The sequence below is a fragment of the Pipistrellus kuhlii genome, unplaced genomic scaffold (genome assembly GCF_014108245.1).
Source record: "Pipistrellus kuhlii isolate mPipKuh1 unplaced genomic scaffold, mPipKuh1.p scaffold_m20_p_10, whole genome shotgun sequence".
Lineage (NCBI taxonomy): Eukaryota > Metazoa > Chordata > Mammalia > Chiroptera > Vespertilionidae > Pipistrellus > Pipistrellus kuhlii.
This window is the reverse complement of record NW_023425405.1, coordinates 46,570,079-46,593,602: the sequence shown is the minus strand read 5'-3', so window position 1 is coordinate 46,593,602 and position 23,524 is coordinate 46,570,079. Positions and strand designations below refer to the sequence as shown.

The window sequence follows — 23,524 nt, the reverse complement described above, 5'->3', positions numbered from 1 at the left end:
ACTTGACCACGGAGGGCTTCAAGTGGCTAATATTTAACCTTTATCTCAATAGAGAAGAAATACGAATATATTTACACAATCAAGTAAGTGAGTAATGAAATATATATATATATATATATATATATATATATATATATATATATATGCCAAAGTCTGTGTGTGTATGTGCATTTGGTTTCATATGAACAAAATGAAGAAAAGAATAAAAGTTATAAAGAAATCTGCTGAGTGATGTGGTAGTTGAACTGGACCTTAAGGAATAGCTAAAAGAGAACAGAAAAATTATATGAGCGAGAACCAAGAGTGAGAGTGAGAATGGCCTGTATCACTAGACTTCAGGGTTGGGTTGAGAAGTGAATGTGCATTTTGGAGGATCTGGTTTGATAAAAATGAAAGATTTTTGTAGAGGGATTGTAGCATGTCAAGTAGTTTAGGTGGTATGGGCCAGATAATGAACTATGTTGCAACTAAGCAGGGTAGCTAAAAAGAGAAATGTAAGATAGAAAACTATTCTTAACTGATTTTTAAAAAAATATATTTTATTAATTTTTACAGAGAGTAAGACAGAGGGATAGAGAGTTAGAAACATCGATGAGAGAGAATCATTGATCAGCTGCCTCTTGCACACCCCCCACTGGGGATGTGCCCGCAACCAAGGTACATGCCCCTGCCCAGAATTGAACCTGGGACCTTTCAGTCCGCAGGCCAACGTTCTATCCACTGAGCCAAATCGGTCCCGGCTTGACTGATGTTTTAGTAAAGTTAAATAAAGAGCCAATGAAGGCTGTGCTTAAGGAAGTTAGACTAGTAGCAGGATACACAATAGATCAATTGGGGAAGGCAGAAATAAAATAAGAAGGCTAACAAATACAGGACACCTAAAAATGATCAACTGATGGCTTTAGCAGACTGTGCTGAGTGGGGACATAACACAGGATAGAATAATAGCATAAAGATTCTCCAAGAAGGTAAGATTTTATTATTACCAGGAGAAAAATTCCACAAGGGACGATCCTTAAAACAACGTAACAGCTAAGATTCCAAAACACCAACAACACCAAATGCTGGCAAAGATGTGGAGCCACAGGAACTCTTATTTATGGCTGATGGGGACGCAGAAATGGTCCAGCCACTTGTGAAGGCAATTTGTTAATTTCTCACAAAGTTAAAGGTAGTCTTAGCATACAATCCAGAAATTGTGCTCCGAGGTATTTGCACAATAACTCATGTACACACAAAAACCAGCACATGGGTGTTTTATAGCAGCTTTATCCATAATGCCCCAAACTGGAAGTAACCAAGATATCCTTCAATAGGTGAAAGGATACAGAGAGAGGTTTGTTTATAGAATGAAATATTATTCCACAATAAAAACAAGTGGGCTATCAATCCATGAAAAGATATGGAGGACATTGAAGTGCATATTGCATTTAATATTGAAAAGCGAAAGGCATTAGAAAATGCCACATACTGTTTAATTCCAGCTATATGACATTCTGGAAAGGTCAAGACTATAGGAAGTGAAAATAACAGTGGTTTCCAAGGGTTGGAGAGTGGGGAGAAGTATGAACGTGGAGCACAGAGATTTGTAAGGCGGTGAAAGTATTCTGTAAAATACAATCATGGTGGACACATGAGAGGCATTTGGTAAAACCCATAGACCTGTACACAAATACTTACACAATGCAAACTGCTGACTTTATTTGTTTGTTTGTTTGTTTATTATTTTTATATTTTATTGATTTTTTTAAAGAGTTAGGGAGAGAACTAGAGAATTATAAACATCCATGAGAGAGAAACATCAATCAGCTGCCTCCTGAACACCCCCTACTGGGGATGTGCCCGCAACCAACGTGCATGCTCTTGACCAGAATCGAACCTGGGACCCTTCAGTCCACAGGCAGGCCCTCTATCCACTGAGCCAAACCAGTTAGACCGAAACTGCTGATTTTAGTTAATAATGTACCAATATCTGTTCATCAACTGTAACAAGACTGCAGCAATGTAAGAGGTTAATAATAGGGAAAACTGTGGGAGCTGACCAGAGAGTATATGGGAACTCTGTATTTTCTCTTCTAAACTAAAAACTGGTCTAAGAAGTACACTCTAGTACTTAAAAGAAAGCATTGTTGTAAGTCTATTATTTAATTTGTAATATTTAAATCCTAGACTGTTTTGCTTAGTGGATAGAGCATTGACCTGCAGATTGAAGGGTCCCTTGTTAGATCCTGGTCAAGGGCACATGCCCAGGTTGCAAGCTTGATCCCCAGTGTGGGGCATGCAGAAGGCAGCTGATCAATGATTCTCTCTCATCATTGATGTTTCTATCTCTCCCTCTCCTTTCCTCTCTGAAGTCAATTAAAATTTAAAAATATATAATATTCAATATAGAATCATGATATTTAATCATATGATAAATGTGTGAACATATAATTAATATTTATAAATTCAGAAGAAAGATACAAGCACTAATTATAAACTAATACATATAGTCATTTTGACAAAAGGCCGTAGTCCTAGTAACATCTGGGTGACTCATGTATCAAATAGTGAAATTGCTTGTATTTGTGTATAAATCATAAATATTTTTATCTTACCCAATTTCACTGACAACAGAGCATATAACAGCAAAAAAAAAAGTTTCCAAAGGGAAAATAACCCTTCTAGAGAACCTGACATTTATAAATACTGGTTAATAGGACCAGCACTAAACCTCTTAAGTTCTAGGACAATTAGAAAAAGAAAGGGTGCCACTATTCTCAAATTCATTCATGCTATCCTTTGGGAAATTTAATTCATACTTTGAGAAGGTACTGACATCTAATACAGCATCCCAAGGTTTCATTAGGAAATATATGAAAAATTCCAATCTGAAATAAGATTTACATTCCTATTACAATGTTTAATGTTTGCAACATCACTTGATACATTATTATGGAGTACCAACACCAGTCTATTGAACCATCTCCTATTTATTTACTAGAGCTTTGCTTTAATGCAAAGTAGGGACATTTTCTCTTATAAAATTCTTTCCAGTTTGGATCACACACACGACTCAAAATGTACTACAAGCCTCAACCTCATAAATATTGCATGTCAAGATCCAGATAAGGAAATACGTATCTACATAAATTTTTACTACTCTGTAATTATATGGAAATTATCTTACCAGTGTACTCTGGAAAGCAGATACTAAGATGCACTTTGGTGACTTTTTCTTGAAAGAGATCTTTTTTATTGAGAAACAGGACAATGGAGGTGGTGGCAAAGTACTTGTGATTACAGATGCTGTTGAACAGGTGAAGGCTTTCGTGCATTCTGTTCTGTTTGGTTTAAAAGATGAGAATGTGTAGAATCATTATTTGCAAAATGTTAATCTTGGATCTAGAAATAACACCTTTGGAGGGCCTTGACTGTGTTGGAAAATGTGGTGGTAATATTGCAAACTGAAAATGATTGTTTTTCACCCTGGCCTTATATTCCTTTTAGACTTACCACTTCTTCATCTTCCACTAGGACCATGTCATAGGCACTGAGTGCTGCACAGAATATAATGCATGTAACTCCTTCGAAGCAGTGAATCCACTTCTTCCTCTCAGATCTCTGTCCACCAACATCGAACATTCTTAAAAAAAATAATAATAGAATAACAAAACTTGCAAATAGCCTCCAAAATTCTCAATATCTTTTATAATTTTAAAAGGATACTTTCATATCTCTAGAAGGTAGTCTTTTGATTTTTATTCATTATAAAATACATCTTATTTGGCCAATTTTCAGCTCAAGGAGCAAAGAAGAGATTCCATCATTTTCTTTTTTTACTTCATGCAAACTATAGTAAAATAAATTACACGATGACTTTGAGCATGTGGGAAATTTAAGGTAGCTTAGAGTTTTATTAAGAAATTGATTAGCCTTAGGAGATTTTGATCAAAGTTTATACATATATTCTTAAATTAATATAATTCACAAGAAGATTGGAAACTAACATAGTTCTGGTAATATAATTCCTGGACTGTTTTCTTAGCTCTTTCTACATTCATTTATTCAAATGATTATTGAACCTGATCATGACTGGAATAATTACTATTGTTAAAATGCCCATGCTATAGAGTTAATGCAATCCATATTAAAATCTCATTGGTATTTTTCAAAGAAATAGAACAAACAATCCTAACATCTGTATAGAACCACAAAAGATCTGAATAGCCAAAGCAATTTAGAGGAAGAAGAACCAAGTTGGAGGCATCAAATTCCTTGAGTTCAAACTATATTGCAAAGCTATCTTAATTAAAACAATATGATATTGGCATAGAAAGGCGCATAGACACAATGAAACAGAATAGAGAGCCCTGAAATAAATCCATGCACTAGACATTGTGCTAAGACCTACTGTTGCAAAAATGAAAAAATATCCTCACTATCTTCAAAGCGGAAAACAAATACATTGTTACACTGTTTTAAAATAAAATTCTAATCTACAAGGTAAAGTGTGAGCCTAGAGGGAGATTTATTTCAGCCTGAAGGGTCAATAAACTTACTCAGAGGAGGTATAGTTGAATATTTGGTTCTCCTTCTGTTTTTGTATTTTGTTACAAGGCAACAATGTGGACATGGCAATTCAATACAGAAACTATATTTTTAATGCCCCACATCCCCTTACCATCCATTTAGAACACTTAAAAAATGCAGATTCTAATTCAACCACTTCTCTCCTACTCATTTCCTCTTGGATAAACCACCAACATTTCTGACCAGGGCCAGAGGTCTATTTTTCCGTGGCATCTTTTCCCCTTTAGCATCAAACACAAACTAGCTTAATGAGCACTAAGATCACAGTTATTTTGGTTCTTGCTTGCCTATCCAAGCTTAGTTCCTCTTTTTAATGCAGTTCAATCACAAGGTTATTCTTTCAGTTCCGTTAATATAAACCTAAATTTTGCTATTTCAGGATTTCTGTTGTCTCTTTCCATGTGTCATGATTCCCCTTTTCCTTGTGTAACCCTTCTTTCTCAGCAGGTCTCATTGTTAATGTCTCCTCCATCCCTCACTGACTTTCTATCACACCACTCTCTTAGTTTCCTTTATAGTAATTGTCACAATCAGTCGTTAACTGGTTCGCTTATTTATATGTTTTGCATATTTAGTATATGTTATCTGCCCTAATAGAATAGTGGCTGCTTGAGGGTAGGGACCTTATCTATCGTAGTGATGGCTATATCCCCAGTGCAAGGCACTATCCCTCATACACAATAGACATGCAATAAAAATTTGCTAAATAAATGAGTATATTTCATGTTACTGGCACGAAGGGGTTATATTAATGTAAAGTGCATGTGTAAGGAATGAGAGAACATGGGGTGTTGTGAACATCATTAAGTTTAGATCGACTTTCTTTGACTAGAGGTCCCAGAGTAGGACATATTATCTGGGTAAGTCTCAAACCCTCATCAAGTGAAACTGCCATTACCTTTACTGTGAAGTCTGACATTCCTCCTCTGGTCAGACGGTTCTCTGTGGTGCCAAACAGTTCCCTGGGCATATTCTCCACCTTTCAGGTGTTTTGTTTCATTTTACTAATGGAGATAGACAGTCTGGGTTCCAGGTGTTTCACATATTCTCCATTTAACCATATGTAAATACTAGAGGCCCATTGCATGATATTCGTGCAAAAATAGGCCTTTCTTCCTCTGGCTTCACTCCCAGCCACCCGGGAGCCAGCAAGTCCCAGCTCCCTGGCCGCACAAGAGCCAGCATGTCCTCTCTTCTGTGCAGAGCTCGGCTCCGGTAGTTCCCTCCGCCCCCCCCCCCCTTCCCCTTATAGCAAGCATCATGCCCCTCCCAGCCCACCCTGCACCTGCATATGCAATTTAACCTCCATCTTTGCTGGGTTAATTTGCATGCTCACTCTGATTGCCTGTGGGCATAGCAGAGTGATGGTTAATTTGCATGTTTCTCTTTTATTAGGTAAGATATGGTGGATCATTTGTTGGCAAAGAAATATGATTTGTCGTTGGACAAAAATGCATTAACTTGTAAAGTTGAGGATGGACTGACTGTACATCACTAGGTTTAAACTTATGATGGGCTTTGTCAAAGTAAAACCACTCCTTGTAGTCCCACCCACTCAATTTTAACATGGAAGAACCTCCATAATTCTTGTTTCTTTTTTTTGCTCTAATCCTCTCTCAGGGTTTGCTTCCAGGGTGGGTATCTATAAGGAAAAACTAATGAATCACAGAGCCAGGACAAAAGTCACTGGATGAATGGGATATTTGTACTGAGTGCCAAATATTCAAATTTCACAGTAAGAATGATGGTGCCATAGGAGCCAATTTCCAAAATAGATTGATTAAGTTTTCCCTATTAAACAGGGCTGGGGTTAGTCCTATTAGCATTTGTTTTGGACCTCTTTTATCTTCTTTTATGGACAATGACCCCATCTCCATCTATTTTGATTGGTTCTTTATTTAATCACATTTATAATTTTGATCAGATATATTCAAATTTTACAAATCTGAGAATATTCTTAATGTAACTTTATATAACTGCTCAGATTCCTTGCATGCTTACCAAATATTTTACCTCTGAGAGGATAATCTTGTTTCTCTCATGTTGATAGATTTTTAAATTAAAAATAATTTACAGAGAGTCCCTAGTAATGAAAACATTATAGAACTGAAATGTTCATTAGGAAATCATACCAATAGCTGGAGTTTTGCTTTCATATAGATTCTTCAGGATGTAATGTTAGCTCTAAGAAAGCTTACATTATACTTTTCTGCTGTTGTCATAATTTATTTTTCATACATCCCTTTTCACTTTAGGGGTTTCTCTAAATTTTAATTTGAGGCTTATTTTAGAGCTATAAAGCATAACATCCTATTAATACAATATGGAGATTCCCAAAGTAGAGCATTTGTTTATTATACATTTCACTGAAGAAGTAATTTTATACATGTGTGTGTTTATATTCCATCATGACCATGCTGTGAAAAACAAAAATAAACACAAAGAACACATATACTTGCTGATGAATATTTGGTTTGGGCTAATCTATCTGGGCAATTAATCTGATGAATGGACATGTGATACAGCTTGAATACCCTTTATTTCCTAAGCAGTTAGGGTAACCAGAGTGCCATAATAACAGTGATTGGAACTTGCAGTTCTCATTTTGGATTAAGGATTTTGCTCTTATTTTTGGTTATACGTATTTTCTTATTAAGTAAGGTACTTAAGTTAGAATTTTTAAAAAACTTTTTAAATGCCTAAAATGTATGTAAATTGACTGGTCAGGCTTTTAACTCATAGCTGAACATCAATAATTTGTTAAATTGCCCATAGCATTAATATAAGCCAAGTCACCAGAGTTTTATAGCTTAATATTAAGCAGTTGACTAAACAGTTGAGTTTATAGTCTATTATAAATTTTTGAGTTTTATGGGTTTATGGTAAACAATTGGTTAAATATTTACCACACAAGATTATTCATACTTCCTATCAGAATAGATTATTATTAATCTGCCCTTTGCAGTGCTTGCAAAACCATTATACAACATAGGATAGCTAAAAATAAATAATGCTACCGCAGCTAATTTATTTGTTAAATTTTTTTTACTCATCTTATAAGTAAAATGAGAAAAATTATAATTATTGACATCTATTTATTTGATCTCAGAAAAATAAGATCTAATCTGAGTATGACTTTATTTAAATATGTACTTGAATTATTATTTTAAATTATTAAATTATGAGGTTTATTCAGTATACTTGGTTTTAACACAATTGACATAACCTCTTAAGATGGCCACATGACAGGTGGATCCGTCTCATCACTACGGAGCCACGGGAAAATGGCCTAATCCAGCCTTTGTCCTGTGCCATGTTCTAAAACTCAGAACATAATTACAGACATAAAGTAGATGCACAGAGATCATTCTAAAATCCTTAATTGTTTGGGGTTAAAAAAACAAAATCAAAAGGACTTACAACCATGAGGGACCCAGGGTCTCTAAACTCCCAAATTGTTAGTACCGCTATATACATACTTTTTGCCAAGTCTATGTGCATATTTGAAACTTAAAATGCCCACTATATAATTCTCTAATTTTTGAATGATATAATTTATACATTCATTAAAATAAATTCTATCACCATAATAAATCACACATTAATAACTTATTATTCTGTAACTTATTATTTTGGTAATATTAACTATAAACATAACTTAATCAAATAGATAGTATACATGAGTTATTGCTCTATGAGACCTAGTAGAGAATAACAAAGCTAAGTTGAAATACAGCTGCTGGGTAGGCACCAGACTCACTCCTGAGATTAGATGAGTCTAACTTCCCAGAAATTAACATAGTGCGCATGACTCCAAATTCAGGAAAATTATAATTTATTTTATATGAGATCCATTTGAATGTTGAAAATAATTATATTGAATTTAGAAAATCTCAAGCTTTATGTTGTAATATTTTCTGACCTCTTTTCATTGACTTCTGCATGATTTTGTGTTCGGTCAATTGTTTCTTAATCATGAAAAGTGGCTTCTCTTTAATTGTGAATAAATTCTGATAAATCAGTAAATTCTTTGTCCTGAGGAATTATTTTACAAAGATAGAAGGTCTTGTATTTGCATTGCATTTTTCATTTACATAGTACTTTAACATCTGTACAGGTAATTAATTTTATCAGTTTGACAATTGGCATTCTGATTTGATAAGAATTCTAGGTAATTTCCACTAAATTAGGTGATACATGAAAATGATATAGTACATTGGCAGAGGTAATTTTCCATTTTGAAGTTCCTAGTTAAAATTCCTGAATAATTTAATATGTAAATTAAGTATTTGGTTTTTAAATAGTGATATGATGATTTATACTATGTGAATACAAATCAATGCTAATGCACTATATTTTAATACCTGGGTGCTTTCTGAAATAAATTGGAATGTACATTGTTTTTATATTTCCTATTTTGAAATACTACAAAATTTTACACTACAAATGCCTGTGTGCTTTTAGATAATTTTATTCAGCACTACAGAAAAAGAAAAAAAGATGACTTAATTGTGAGAATTTATTAAGGGATTAATATTGCTGTGACTCAACTTATATTTAATTGATTTTAAAGAATTCCCTAAATTCCAGCTGGTGTGGCTCAGTGGCTGAGCATCGACCTAAGAACCAGGAGATCACAGTTTGATTCCTGGTCAAGACACACGCCCAGGTTTCAGGCTTGATCCCCAGTGGGGGTTGTGCAGGAGACAGCCAATTCTCTCTCATCATGGCTGTTCCTACCTTTCTCTCCCTCCCTCTCTGAAATCAATAAAAAATATATTTTAAAAAAGAGTTCTATAAAAAGCATAACTCTGTTCTTTAATATTTTATAGTAAAATTTAAATATTTAAAAATTTTGTAGAGAATTTTTTTTGCATTTTCTTCCTCATATAAGATGCTTTTAATAACTTGCCCTCTTAAGTCAATGAGAAAGAAAAAAAACCATTAAGAGCTGAAAAGTGGTTTTAGTGGATGGCAAAGAGGTAGTAGTTGCATAGTGTAGAAATTGCTGTCCTATATAATAAAAGCCTAATATGCAAATTTCCCCCTCAGACGGTTGTTCAATTATGAGTTTGACCAGGAGTTCGACTGCTCACTATGAAGTGTGATGACCATCAGGGGGTGGTGTGGAACATGGTGGGTGTTGGTGACATGGTGCTGGCAGCAGCTCAAACCTTAATGGGCCTGACAAGAGCAAGACTACAGCAGATGGTGGAGCAGGTGAGTGGGCGCAAGGCCAGGGCAGGTGTGAGTGAGGGCCTTATTGCTCTGCCATTCACCCCACAGATGGTGACCTGTGGCAGCAGCAGGGTGCAGGGCTGCCACCTGACTCCCGGGCACTGAGGGCAAGGGCCCTGTCCCTGGTTTGATTGCCCCACAGGCAAGATGGTAGAGCCGGTGAGGGGGTAGAGCCAGGCCAAGATAGGGTGCCATTCAGGACTGCAGGCTGGGGGCACAAGCTGGGGTCTGATCTCTGCAGGCCACCCTGAGGAGCCCCACTCATGCACAAATTCGTGCACCCAGTCTCTAGTGTCAAAATAAGTGCGAACAGGGCTTCATAATTCAATTCATAACAGCTTACGTTTTGGCATTGATATTGTAATAAAGAATTAGCAAAATGTTTCTCATTCCTCCACTAGGGCCAGCAGTGTACGAAAGTAGAAAAGGAGGACCCATACCTATAGGAGTTAATATGATGTGTACAAAATTAACTTCTGAACTACAACAGGGCAAAAAAACAAGCATGTACTAATGAAGGTCTAGAGGTCTAAACGGAAGGAAAAAAATATATTTAAAACACTGTTATTTTTAAAATGCAAATGCATTCTACTCAGAATATTTGCTTTATACATTTATGAATATTTATATTTAGATCTGAGTAAAATAGATGTTCCGGGAAATGAACATGACTTCTGAGGTTTCAGGAGTTCATTGGCAATCATCATGTGCCCTGGTTTTAGAAGCACAGGCTCGAGGAGTCCCATAGGGGCCTGCCAGCTCAAAGATATCTCCCCAACAGGCTGCTGATTTTATTCTCCTTCCCCTCTTCTCTCTGAAGGGACTCATGAATGACCAACAATACTAGCAGAAGCACATACATTATAGAAAAAGAATAGTTTTCATATCAATTTACCCATAGCCCATCACTGATATGTAGTGTAAAAGTGCAGTCTTTGAAATGAGAAATTTGTGCGTGCTAATCACATTTCTAGTACTTCTATAAATGATCTTGGGGAAATCTTTCACCTAGTTCTAGCTTTCATTTTATATATATATTCTTTATTAGACTCAATTATTCATATATATATTTATGGATTTCAGAGAGGAAGGGGGAGGGAGAGAGATATATATAAACATCAATGATGAGAGAGAATCATTGATCGGCTGCCTCCTGCTTGCCCCTTACTGGGGTATCGAGCCTATAACCGGAAATCAAACTGTGACCTACTGGTTCTCAGGTCAATGCTCAACCCCTTAGCCATGTTGGGCTTAGCTTCCATTCCTTGGTTCTTGATTCTATGTAAGGATTGCAATGCCCAGCTGGTTATATGACAGTGAGGGTGTAAAGATAATGTACATAGAAGGTTTGAACTATCGTAGTACATGTATTCATCTAGCAGGAATTGACTGTGTGCCCGCTTTTTGCTAGCCACACTGATAATTACAGAAGATAGAGCTGTAAACAGACATGGCCCTTGGCCTCCTGGAGCTCAGAGTGTATGAGGCAGAAACAGAAACAGAAAGAGCAAACTGAATAAGAAACAGTTTCATATATTGGTTTTTCGAAAGAGAAAAATGTAGTTTAATATATCAATGATATGATACCGGCTTACATTGGTGTAGCTAGTAAGTACTGTTTCTTTGCAATTCTTCCCAACTCTACATGAGTGACAACATGTTGGTCGGTTGAAACTGGACATTGTCGGTTATTTACACCAAGGAAATAATCAAGAGTCACAAATAAGCCTTAACCCTCTCCCTGCCCACAAGAACTTGTTCTTATATATTTACCAGCACACTGCTGAGTATAGTAGTGACAGGGATATGCAAGGATGATTAATAGATAGGATAGTCAAGGCTCCCTGAGGAGATAGCACTTGATTTGAGGACTTAAGAAGGACCTGGCCCTTACAGACATCCAAAGCCAGAACATTTTAGGCAAAGAGAACAGCAAGTACAGAGGCTCTTTGCCTTGAATATTTAAGGAAGGAACACTATTTATAAAAAAAAAAAAAAAAAAAAAAAAAAAAAAAAAAAGATTATTTATGTGGTGCCTACCTATTTCTGAGAATATACTAAAGACCAGCATTTCTGAGAATGGCCAGGACTGTGAACTTCAAGGTGTTTGATATCTGACATTCATTTTTCAAAACTAACCTAAGAACCAGACAATCTAGGATCTGTGAAATGCGATCAGCTTATATAAGACATGCTAACATCACGTGGTAACTTTCCACTGGGACTTTACAGTGAACTCATTAGACAAGTAAAGAAAACGGGCCTTCGTTCCTCAACAACCGCTGTTCTTTCATGGAGAACCTGGGGATGGAAGGACTAGATCCAAAGCTTACACCTCCCTCTGTGTTTCAGTGAGACTTTTGGAGGGGAGAAAGGAGAGTAAGACAGAAAAGGTAATGTGCCAGGAATGCTTTGAGAGACTTGGGGCAGGCAGAGGGGACAGAGCAATTGGAGTTGAGCTCCCAAAGGAAAACCCCAGAAACTAGACCAAAGATCAGAAGCCTGGACAAAGAGGCTGCCAAAGAGGAGATGCTCCGCAGTGCTGACAGGACTGCCGATAAGCTCTGCTTACCACCTGACCAACAGGGGCTGTGTCCCAGCCTTTGCAGTCCTTTCCCCTGGTTCGCTCTGCCACTCACCTTTCAGAAAACTAACGACTTGTGGGCCTGAGATTTAGGGATACATTTTGAAGAGCTTTCTTCTACACTGACTTGTAAATTATCCTGTAATAACTATTGTAATTAGATAGTCTGTATTACCAATTTTAATACTTAAAATGCCTTAAAACATTTCCCCACTAAAATGGATTTCCCCCCACAATTTGATACAAATAATTAATGGCACTTTTTTTCTTTCTACTTTTCAAAAATACTTTCATTACTGCATGCATGAATGACTTTATTGATTATACTTTACTGACTTTTTTTCATTACTAAAGGATACATGCAGAACCTGGTTTTAATGTTTAGTATTCCACCTTACCCACGATTGGTAGGGAGAGGTGCTCAAGTGTCAAGGGACACTTTCTACCACTACACTATGGATTTTTATTTCTTCCTATAATAGAAGGGTTTTCCTCCGGGAGCTCAAGTCCAATCGCAATAGAATTTCTAAGGTGGTCTTGATAATGCGACGACAACGAAACTAATGGGATCATTTTCATAACCAAACCGTACTTATAAAGTAGGCCTTGCTATTCCAGTCAACAGCATCATATTCAAATAATTCTCTTCTCAATTATTTGCATTTTAAATTAAGGAAGTAAATTAAGGAAATAAGAGCATTTCAAGCAAATGGGATGCTTGGAAGGCAAAGGAAATAGGACCCATAGCACCTGTTGCTTAAATGGTATTTAAATATGTTTTCTTTTTTTCTTTTCTTTTTGTAAGTGGGATATCAGTTTCAAAGATGAGGAAGAAAGTCTAGCTCCCACCTGTTAGTGGAAGAATGGATGGAGCTCAGGATGAGGGTCCCCGTGCGAGGCTATGGGCAGGCAGGCAAGAACAGCGGTAAAGAAATAAAAGAGGCCTCGTGAGCATTCCCAAGGAGTCACTGCACTTGAACATGAACTAGAGCTTTTTCTCTGCACAGAAATATTGAGGATGACATATTTTTTTATGAATAGTGAAAAAATATATTTGCTTATACCTGAAATGCAGGTCTTTAAAGGAGAACTGAGTTTCAATGATTCCCGTTGTTTTCACGCGAGAATGTAGAACATCTTGTTCATTTGGAACGTATCCAGGAGCCGTTATTCTGTCCAAATCATTAAGGTAGCTGACAAAAACAAACAAACAAAATAGCTAGTATATGTCTTTAATTTTGTAAAGGATTTTTGTTGTTGTTATTATTGTTGTTCAGAGTCCATTGAAATTATAAAAATCCAGATTGGTGATTTTCAAACTCTGCTCCTCAGAATGATAAGAGCTTGGTGGCAGGGAGGTTGCGTTACCCTGAGTGTGGTATACAGCTGACCTGCAGGGGTAGGGACACTTTTAAAACCAGATAGATAAATGTCGCCTTTGCTTGTATTTTATAAGGTGTATGTGATATGCTTGCCGGTGTGTAGATAGACATTTAAGGGGTAAGTTTTCTTTATTAGACTTACCTCCTGCAAAAATGTTACCTTGTAATTATGATCACTGGACTAGTCTCAAGATGTGGTTGTTTGCATTTAGGCACTGAGTTTTAAGAGGGATTGGTTTTAATATCATGATTTGAAAGTTGTTGTGTTGTTTTCCGTGGAATTTTCTAGCTTAGGATTCTGAACAAATTTCATTAAGTTCCATGACTATATCCACTTAGTCCAATGACAGGAGAAATGTTTGACTTTCTTGCTTGTTCACAGTGGAACTCATTCATGAAATTGCCAAGCCACCCATGAGCCTGAAGCACTCCTGGGGACAAGAAACTGAACCTACACACTGTACCCACTTCTACTTCCTCTACTCTTCCATCCCTGCATCAGTGAGCCACACTCTCTGGAGGCTACATTTGGAAGCTCTGCTATTACCAGGATGATTCTATTCTCTTTCTGCTCACAGTATCTAGGAGTGAAGGGAAGAAGTCTGACCAAGCTCAGAGCTCTGTAAAACGAGTCTGCTGGATTAGATGAAAGAAACTACTCTTAGCTTCATCCTTGAAACCAGATCCTAAACCAAAGTGTTTTATTGCTTTAAACACAGTTGAAAAATCACTGTTCTAGATTTTTGATACAAAGGTTTCAGTAGCTTAACAATATGGCTTTTTCTGAAAAAAAAAAAAAATGTTAGAGGTAGCAATAGACAAGTAAGGTTTTTATGACTAAATTGTACAGTATAATGAACCAATGTAGCTTAATAGAAAGATCATGATAGATTTTCATTCATTCAGTTAAAATTTGAGAGGTAGGATGCACTTGAATATTAGTCATTTTAAAGTTGAAATTTCCTAAGTTGAAGAACTATTTATGTCTTAGCACTAGCACAAGGCCTTAAAAAAGCAAAGCTATTTGTCATTGGTTAAAAAAATAAATCCAAATGGTAAGAATTCCTTCATTTTTATAGCAGTGTAGTGCCATTTGCAGCAGCATGGGAGTGTTAGGCAGGGGAAGAAACAATTAACCAAAGGACTTGTATGCATGCATACAAGCACATCCAGTGGACACAAGACACTGGGGGGTGGGGTTGGTTGGTTGAGGGCATGCGACAGGGGGTAGGAGAGGCTGGGGGAAGGTCAATAGGGGGGAAAGGAGTTATATGTACTACTATGTGTAATACTTTAAACAATAAAAAAGTAATTGTCAAAAAATAATAATAAAAAATAAATTCAACAGCAATATAGATCATATATTCTTGAAGGATCTTTCTCCTTTTAAGCTGAAATAAACTTAGAATAGGCAAAAATTTTGGCCAAGGACAAATAGACAATCACAATCCAGGAACGTATATGTGTTATAATGTGAAAATATATCACTCCATTTTATTCTAACAGAGTTTATCTTTTAAAAAAATGAGAAAAAATTAAGATATAAGTATGTCAGAAGAGCCGGGACCGGTTTGGCTCAGTGGATAGAGCGTCGGCCTGCGGACTGAAAGGTCCCGGGTTCGATTCCGGGCAAGGGCATGTACCTTGGTTGTGGGCACATCCCCAGTGGGGAGTGTGCAAGAGGCAGCTGATCGATGATTCTCTCTCATCAATGTTTCTAATTCTCTATCCCTCTCTCTTTCTCTCTGTAAAAAATCAATAAAATATATTTAAAAAAATAAATATGTCAGAAGAAAGTATTGGAATATTTTCCTAGCTTACCTATTTTTTATTCTGTGAATCAAGTTTTTTTGTGCATTTTTTATGGGCAAAGTCTGCATTGGTGGTAGGTATATTATTAGTCAATTGGTTGATGCAGAAGCAAAAACAAAAACATACCTGCCATGATAGATATTTATTTTAATAATAGGCAAATGAATGTTTTGGTAAAGTCACATTTTAATGTACTTTTATTTGTATATATAAATAATTTCAAGCAAAGTAGAAACATTAACAGGGTGACAGATTTGCATTTAAAATGTTTGTTTCTATAAACAAATATAGGATTTGGGTGCTTCAAGCCTGTAGACTAAAACTTAAACCAAACCACAGGCCTAAATATATATCTAAGTTTTTAAAAAATATCTAATTTTTTTTTTATCATGTAAAAATACCATTTTTTTTTTCTGGTCAAGACTATGTTAAATCTTAAAATGTATGCGATTTCAATAACACAATAGACAGTCTTGGTGAGTAAATAATAAGATATTAATGAAAATATTTCCCTTGTTTGCCCAGGTCATGATGCTTTTCCTTCAGTGTTCTGGTAGTGATGGTGGGGAAGTGCTATGTTGCCAACAAACAGTATTCTTTCCCTTACACTGCTAGCACTTGTCTCTGTTAGCTTCATCTTGAAGGGTATCTTTGTTTGAGAGGATAACAAACATTTCTCTTTCACACACAAAAAAAGACAGAAAGAGTAAGGAAAGAAAGGAAGGAAAGAAAGGAGGGTGGATAGGGGAAGAAAAAGATGGAGGGGAGGACGAAGAAAAGAGAGGAGGAAAGGAAATAAAAGAGAAGAAAGAAGAGGAAGAGAGAGGAAGAGAAAGAGACCATTGCTTTATATAATGCATCTGAAATAGACATGAATATGGTCCTGATTTGATATTATATTAACGAGTTTTGAAAAATGGAATGTCATTCAGTATTTTAGGAAAATCTGTTAATTTTTGGAAGAAAACCATAGCCATTCAGCTATTTTTTTTTTTTAGCAAGTTTTTACTTAATCATTCTTTAAAGCAATGTTTCCCAAACTTTTGACATATGTGTACCCTTTCTATAATTTTCGTAATGCTGAGTACCCCTCGTACTCATGAGAACGTAGAATTAGGTGCAGCTAAGCACAGTGCAGTGCATATCCCCACAAAACTCCGGTGCAACGCGTACCCCCACCAAACTCTTCCCGTATCCCTGGGGATAAGCGTACCACACTTTGGGATACACTGCTTTAAAAGATCCCAAAGAAGAAAAATGTTAATATTTCATTTGTCTTGATTTTATCTAAAATTATTTTTAGACATGGGGTGTATTATGTAGGTGGAATCATCTTTCCTGCTGTTATTCTACTGCAATTAGATATTATGTACATGTGTTTAACTTGAATAGATACATTGCTCTTAATATGAATCCATATTGTGATAGTCTCAGTATAAACCACATTTTATGTGTCAAAATAAAGAAAACAATTAGAAAATACAATAAAATGTAATTTTGTCTGCCCATTTTGTCTATAATATGTACATTCCTTTTGCTATTCAAGAGCAAAGAACTTGGTAAACATATGATAATATAATTGTAAATACATTTTAAGGGAAATTATGTTAAACAGTAATATGTATCTAAAACTAATAACAGATTTCAATCATTTATTTATTTAACTAACTTTTTCTTCCTCCCTTTTTTGAACTTTGCTAGCCAATTTTAACGAAAATATTCCATATTTCAGTTTCTTATTAATTTTGACTGCTTTTTATCAATGATTCATATAGAAAAGCCAAATATTTTTCTATACTACTGACAACCCTCTTAGTATTAAAATGTGGTTATGTACTGAGACACTTATAAAAGCAGTTATTTAAGCTTATATAATCATAGGATGATGTTCATTCTCTACTTCATCGGTGAGACAAGAGTTGGTAAAGGTCAATGTATCCATTGGGTTTGGGATTTAAAATTAATATAAATGAATAATCACAGGAGACTGTTATCTTTTCCTAGAATTTATATTTCTCTCTCCATAATCCTTCTGCCCAACATGATTAAAAATCTGTAGATCATGCAAGTTTTATTGTCCTGTACTCAAATAATCTTTCATTTGTTTCTCTTTCACATTACTGTTGTTGTTTTTCCTTACTCTTGGCATGTTGTGTTTGGGGGTCACCAAAAAGACTCTATTTATATCTTTTATACATTAATATGCATGGACAGAAATATAAAATATGTAATGAAACTATATTTACATACATGCACACACATACCTATAGCCATGTGACCTTGGGATAAGATAAAAACCAGTTACTAAAATGGAAACCTAAAGTCATTTTCATAATCCTATATAATAAAAGCCTAATAGGCTAAGTATCTGATCAACCAGGTGACCAACCAATCAAAGTGTAATATGCTAATGATATGCTAAGGCCTCTCAACCTCTCACTATGACATGCACTGACCACCAGTGGGCAGACACTCCAACCAGTAGGTTAGCTTGCTGCTGGGGTTTGGCTGATCAGGACTGAGTGAGATGGGCTGGAGGTGCCCTGGAGCCCTCCCACAGTCCCTTCCCATTGACCAACCTCCTGGTTCCTTCCCTGGCCCTGATTGTGCACTGGTGGGGTCCGTTGGCCTGGCCTGCACCCGCTCACAATCTGTGGCCCCTTTGTGAATGTCAGAGAGCTGGTTTCAGTCCAATCCCGAAAACCAGGCCAAGGGAGCCCACTGGTGCATGAATTCGTGCATCGGGCTTCTAGTGTCACAACTTCCTTTCTTAGAGCTGATAATTGCAAACTGGGTGATAGCTGTGAAAATTATATGTAGTCTTTCTTGAGACTCAAAATAGAATTCCATAATGTATAAGTGTTGTGAATATCAATACACTAGTTTTTCTAGAACTCTTTGAACCAGAGCATGTGTCACTAATCAGATTACTTCAGACCATGACTTCAATAACATGAATAGAGAAAAAATGAATAGCCCAAACTTTAGTGTGCATGTCACCATGCTGTGTTTATGTTAATTATGATGCAAAATAATTAATTCTTTTTACTTTGAATAAAAAAAAGTTTATCTACTATCTATTTATTTATTAATAAATTAGTAGCCATTTATCTTTTTTAAATATGCATATACATTTATATATTTATTGATTTCAGAGAGAAAGGGAGAAGGATAGAAAGATAGAAACATAAATGATTAGAGAGAACCATCGATGGGCTGCATGTGCCCCTTATTGGAATTGAACCAGGGACTTTTCAGTCCAAAGGCCAATGCTCTATTCACTGAGCCAAACCAGCTTGGGCACAAGGATTTTATTTTTATTTTTAACCTTACATAACAGCAGTAGTCCAGTTATAGAGTAGTTCTAGGGTAGGTCAGAGATTAAATGCTTTCTTAAGGAATTGAGCTTTCCCCCCCCTAAACTTCTGCTTGCTATTATCAGCTAATAATCTTGGTAGCTGCAAATGCTACAAGAATAATAAGGCATGTGACTTGACCTGGAATCCAACAGTGACCTCCTGGTTCATAGCTCAACATTCAACCACTGAGCCACACCAGCTGGTCTGGAGAACATAGTTAAAACACAAAGATCTTCTCAGGAAAATAATTTCAAAATTAGTTATTTAAAAGTAGAGGCCTGGTTCAAGACATTTGTGCACTGAAGGGGGCGTGCAAGAAGGGGACTCAGCCTGGCTTGTGCCTGCTCGCAGTCCGGGACCCCTTAGGAGATGTCCTATTTGCTATCAATCATTAAGTTTTGATTATGATGTGAAAAGGGATAACAATTGCTTGGTATAAGTCCATTGACTTGGTATAAGGGCCCAGGGTCAGGCCTAAGCCAGAGGTCAGACATCCCTCTAGCAGTCCAGGATCCCTCACTCCTAACTGCCCGCCTGCTCACTGTTCCTTACCGCTCGGTTTGCTGTCCCTTAGCTCTGCGCTCGTCAGCTGTGAGTCTGGCTTCTGGCTGAGCAAGTGCACTGACCACCAGGGGGCAACTACTGCATTGAGCATCTGTCCCCTGGTGGTCAGTGTGAGTCATAGCGACCTGTCATTCTGCTTTTCATTTGATTTGCATATTAGGGTTTTATTATATAGGATGCTTCCCTGGTTATATTTTTTTTACATTTCATTTATATTATTTTGATCTTTTTTATTTATCTTGAATTACTTTTTATTTTAGTATAATAAAATGAAAAACCATTTATTTTTCTTATTTGTGAGTATGAGTAAGGAGTATACAGTTATAATTCTTAATTGTAAATATTTCCACTACAATTCCTGTCAAAATGTATTCACTTACTAAGCTGCTGAATCGTTGAGCTGATACTCAGCTGACCTTTCAAAGCAGGCCTGAATCCCTGGATCTCTCCACAGCCGCTTTATTACCTCCGCCAGGTCCTGCGTCATTCCCCCATCTTCCAGGGTATTGGCCATCGCATAGAGTTGTTTTTGGTCTTCCTATGGCAATGTTTTTATGAAAAGAATAAAAATTTGTCATTATTTAAAATCACATATTCTTTTTTTTAAATAGAACATTTAAACTGGATGATTTTATATGATTTCCTTAGGTAATAATTCCATTGAACATGTAAACAATATATCTAAAGTACCTTATGATCACTGGATAATACCCAAAAGAGTTCTCTATTGCAAAAATTAATAGATTTAAATATTATCATTAAAAAGACAGGCTATTTTGATATATATTTTGCTATAAATCATTAAGTTTTGATTATGATGTAAAAAGGGATAACAATTGCTTGGTATAAGTTCATTGAGCTCTCAGATGGTCAAATGCTCATAAAAGGGTAATGGATTGAATCTAAATTGGCACATAGTGTTCATTTGATAATGGCCACATTTCCCCCTAGGAAATAAAATATCAAATAAGAATTAGAGAAATTGAAAATAAAACTTAATATTCTAAAATCATACTTAAAAATTGATATACAATATTATTTGCCACCATGTGCCTCTTTGTAATAATATTACTAATGGTAAACAATTTAATATACTCAATATTTTGAACATCCAATGTAGTGTTGTTAATTGTATGCCTTTGGGGGCAAATTAATAGGGCAAAGTTAAGACAATAAAAAAAAGGAAAAGAGAAAGAAAAATAGAAAAGCAACTAAGTAACTGTTCTAAACTTAAGAAACCAGTAACCAAAAAACTCACATAAATTTTTGGTTAAGACTCTTTTTCTCTTTGAATGGCAATTTGTGTGATAATGTGCAAAGGCTATGTAAGAATATATAACTTGGCATAAATAAAGAAACAAACAAAAAGAAAAGATAAAGCCATGGGAAATCAGAACCCTGAGTTGTATACATAAGTAAAGTGCTTAGCAATTAATCTGTTGAGTACACAGTTTAAGTCAGGTGTGGAAAATGCATTAATCCTAAAATCAAATACGAATGATTGTGATTGAAAAGGCTATCATTTATGCTAGTTTAAATAAAAATCTGAGTGTGCAGTGCCTGACGATGGTGATGCTTGATACTTGAGAACATAGGTCCTCCTGAGAAGTTGTGCCAGTTGCTTAGTGCTGCTTAAATTAATCTATTTTTCTTCCCATTCAATGCACATTTTGAATAAATTGCATTTCTTTTAAATTTTAGTAAGCATAATGGCAGCATTGTACAGAATCTATTATCTTCATTCATCATGAGTGTCAGATCATTAAGACTTTTAACCAAAAGATTTCAGGTGCTGGCATCACCTTTTTGCAAACACTGAGCCATAGTAAGCACACAATATCTCTCTACAAGAAACCCTAATAGGCAAACAGACCAAATGGGGAAACAACCGAACCACTGGTCCCTATGTTGTGTGCTTACCACCAGGGGGAGTGCACAGAACATGACAAGCATTGGCCGTGGCAAGATGGTGGAGCAGGTGAATGGAGGCACCAGACCAAGGTGGAGTGCCAGTCGCTGTCATCAGGGCGAGCCTCTGGTGGTTACTGAAAATTCTTTGTTTACGAAGGCCATGGTCCCACCCAACACTTGCACTTGCTGCCAGTGCTGGGTGCTGGCTCCAATAGCTCAGTGCCGTCAGTGGGTGCGAGTGGCAGCTGCCGGCCCCAATTGTCCCTGAGGGCTTCTCCACCTCCTCCTGCTCCTGAAGGGTCATCGGGGCTACAGCTGCCACTTGCACCTGCTGCTGGCGCCGGCCCCATTCACTTCATGCAGTCAGCGGGTGAGATAGGTGCCACCATCAGCACGTGGGGGCAGAGGCAGTGGGACTGGGGCTGCCAGCAGACAGGGGACTGGGGGCCATGGCAGGAGGGGCTGGATGAGGGTGTGGGGGATGGGCAAAGACCCGCCCCTGTGCCCACCACAGCCTCACGCGACCCATAGTTCCTTTCAAAGCGTAAGAATTCATGCACTGGGCCACTAGTATTTAAATAAGTAGCAATAGGCAAGGTTGTGATTTCCAACTTCAGTGATGCTAACATAAGAAATATTACACATGAAAATTAAAACAGTGAATTATTCTCAAATGAATACAGAAAGAACACCTATTTCAGGAATTATTACAGCTTAGAAGAAGGAAAGTAATCATTACAAGTGTTTCTACAAAATACCTTGCATAGGAAGAAATACCCTAATCGAATCCAGGGGAAGTGGGTTTTGTTCTAAGCTCCAGCAATTGAAGGGAAGCCAACCCTTTGTGAAACTTCTTTTTTTTTTTTTTTTTTTTACATCTTTAAGTAAGAGGGTTAGTTCAGGTTGTCTTTTAAGGGCAGTTCAACATCCTAGGCTTGTAGGAAAAAGACAGTGAGAGTGAAAACTCAACTTCCCTTGAAAAACAGTGTGGTCACTACATCTCAGGATGATAAAAAGAGGAAGGATATTTGAAGTTCAGTTCTTGCAAGTTTCCCTTTTACATGAAGGAGAAAAACTGTAACCTAGAGAAGTAGGGGACTTACTGGAGGTGGGTTGTGGGGTAAGCTGAAAAGGAAGGAGCGCCTCCAGACAGAACTCCTGACACTGCTTTACAAAGTATTTCCCCCAAGGACATTTCCATGCTAACTGTCAGGAAGAGGCAGAGCTATATTTTTTAAAATTAGTAGTATGAGGTTCCTCAGAAAACAAAAAAATAGAACTACCATGTGATTCAGGAGGCTCTCTACTGGGTAGCTATCAAGAAGAAAACAAAAACACTAATTCAAAAAGACATATGCATCCTTACGTTCACTGCAGCATTATTCACAATAGTCAAGATATGGAAATGACACGAGTGTCCAGAAATAGAAAAATGAATAAAACAGTTGTTTTTTTTTTATGCACACACACACATATATATATAAACACATACATCTGCACACATATGTACAATGGAATATTACTCAGTCATAAAAAATGAAACCTTACCATTTGCAACAATATGGATGAACTTAGAGTAAAATAAGCCAGAGAAAGATAAATTGGTTATGATTTCACTCTATTTGGGGAGAAGTACTAGGGTGAGAGGGAATAAGAAGTACAAACTTCTAGCTACAATCACCAGGATGCAATGTACAGCACAGGGAATATCATCTATATTATCAAATTAACTTTGTACAGTGACAGATAGTTACTGGATAAATTGCAGTGATCACGTACGTCATAAGATACATAAATGTTGAAAAAATTATGCCGTACACCTGAAACACGTGTAATAGTGTATGTCAGTTATGCCTTAAGAAAAATAGGAAAAAAAGATAATAGCATTAAATATTTTTATTTTCATCCCAATGGCTTCCAATGGTTATTTACACGATCTAAAAGTACTGGTCAAATGGGGAAAAGCATAAATGTCACTTTTTTCCTTTGTACTTACTATACTGTTCTTCTCTGTTTTTATTATCACATATCAAGGTATCTAAGAATTACTTTGGGAACAATTCAATTGACATCGGATGCAACCAGCTGCTCCCCCGGAGGGG

The 23,524-nt window shown here is 36.5% G+C and overlaps 1 protein-coding gene across 1 annotated transcript in view; it reads right to left on the bottom strand.

Annotated features, from left to right (window-relative positions):
* The window catches only part of GNAT3 (G protein subunit alpha transducin 3), a 33,823-nt gene that overhangs the window by 808 nt on the left and 9,491 nt on the right, over positions 1 to 23,524 (bottom strand). Inside the window, exons 4-7 of the mRNA XM_036424384.2 lie at positions 19,892 to 20,049; positions 13,459 to 13,587; positions 3,496 to 3,625; positions 3,170 to 3,323 (exon numbers count right to left, since the gene is read on the bottom strand). Of these exons, the coding sequence (XP_036280277.1) occupies positions 3,170 to 3,323; positions 3,496 to 3,625; positions 13,459 to 13,587; positions 19,892 to 20,049 (571 nt within the window). The remainder of the gene's footprint in view (positions 1 to 3,169; positions 3,324 to 3,495; positions 3,626 to 13,458; positions 13,588 to 19,891; positions 20,050 to 23,524) is intronic.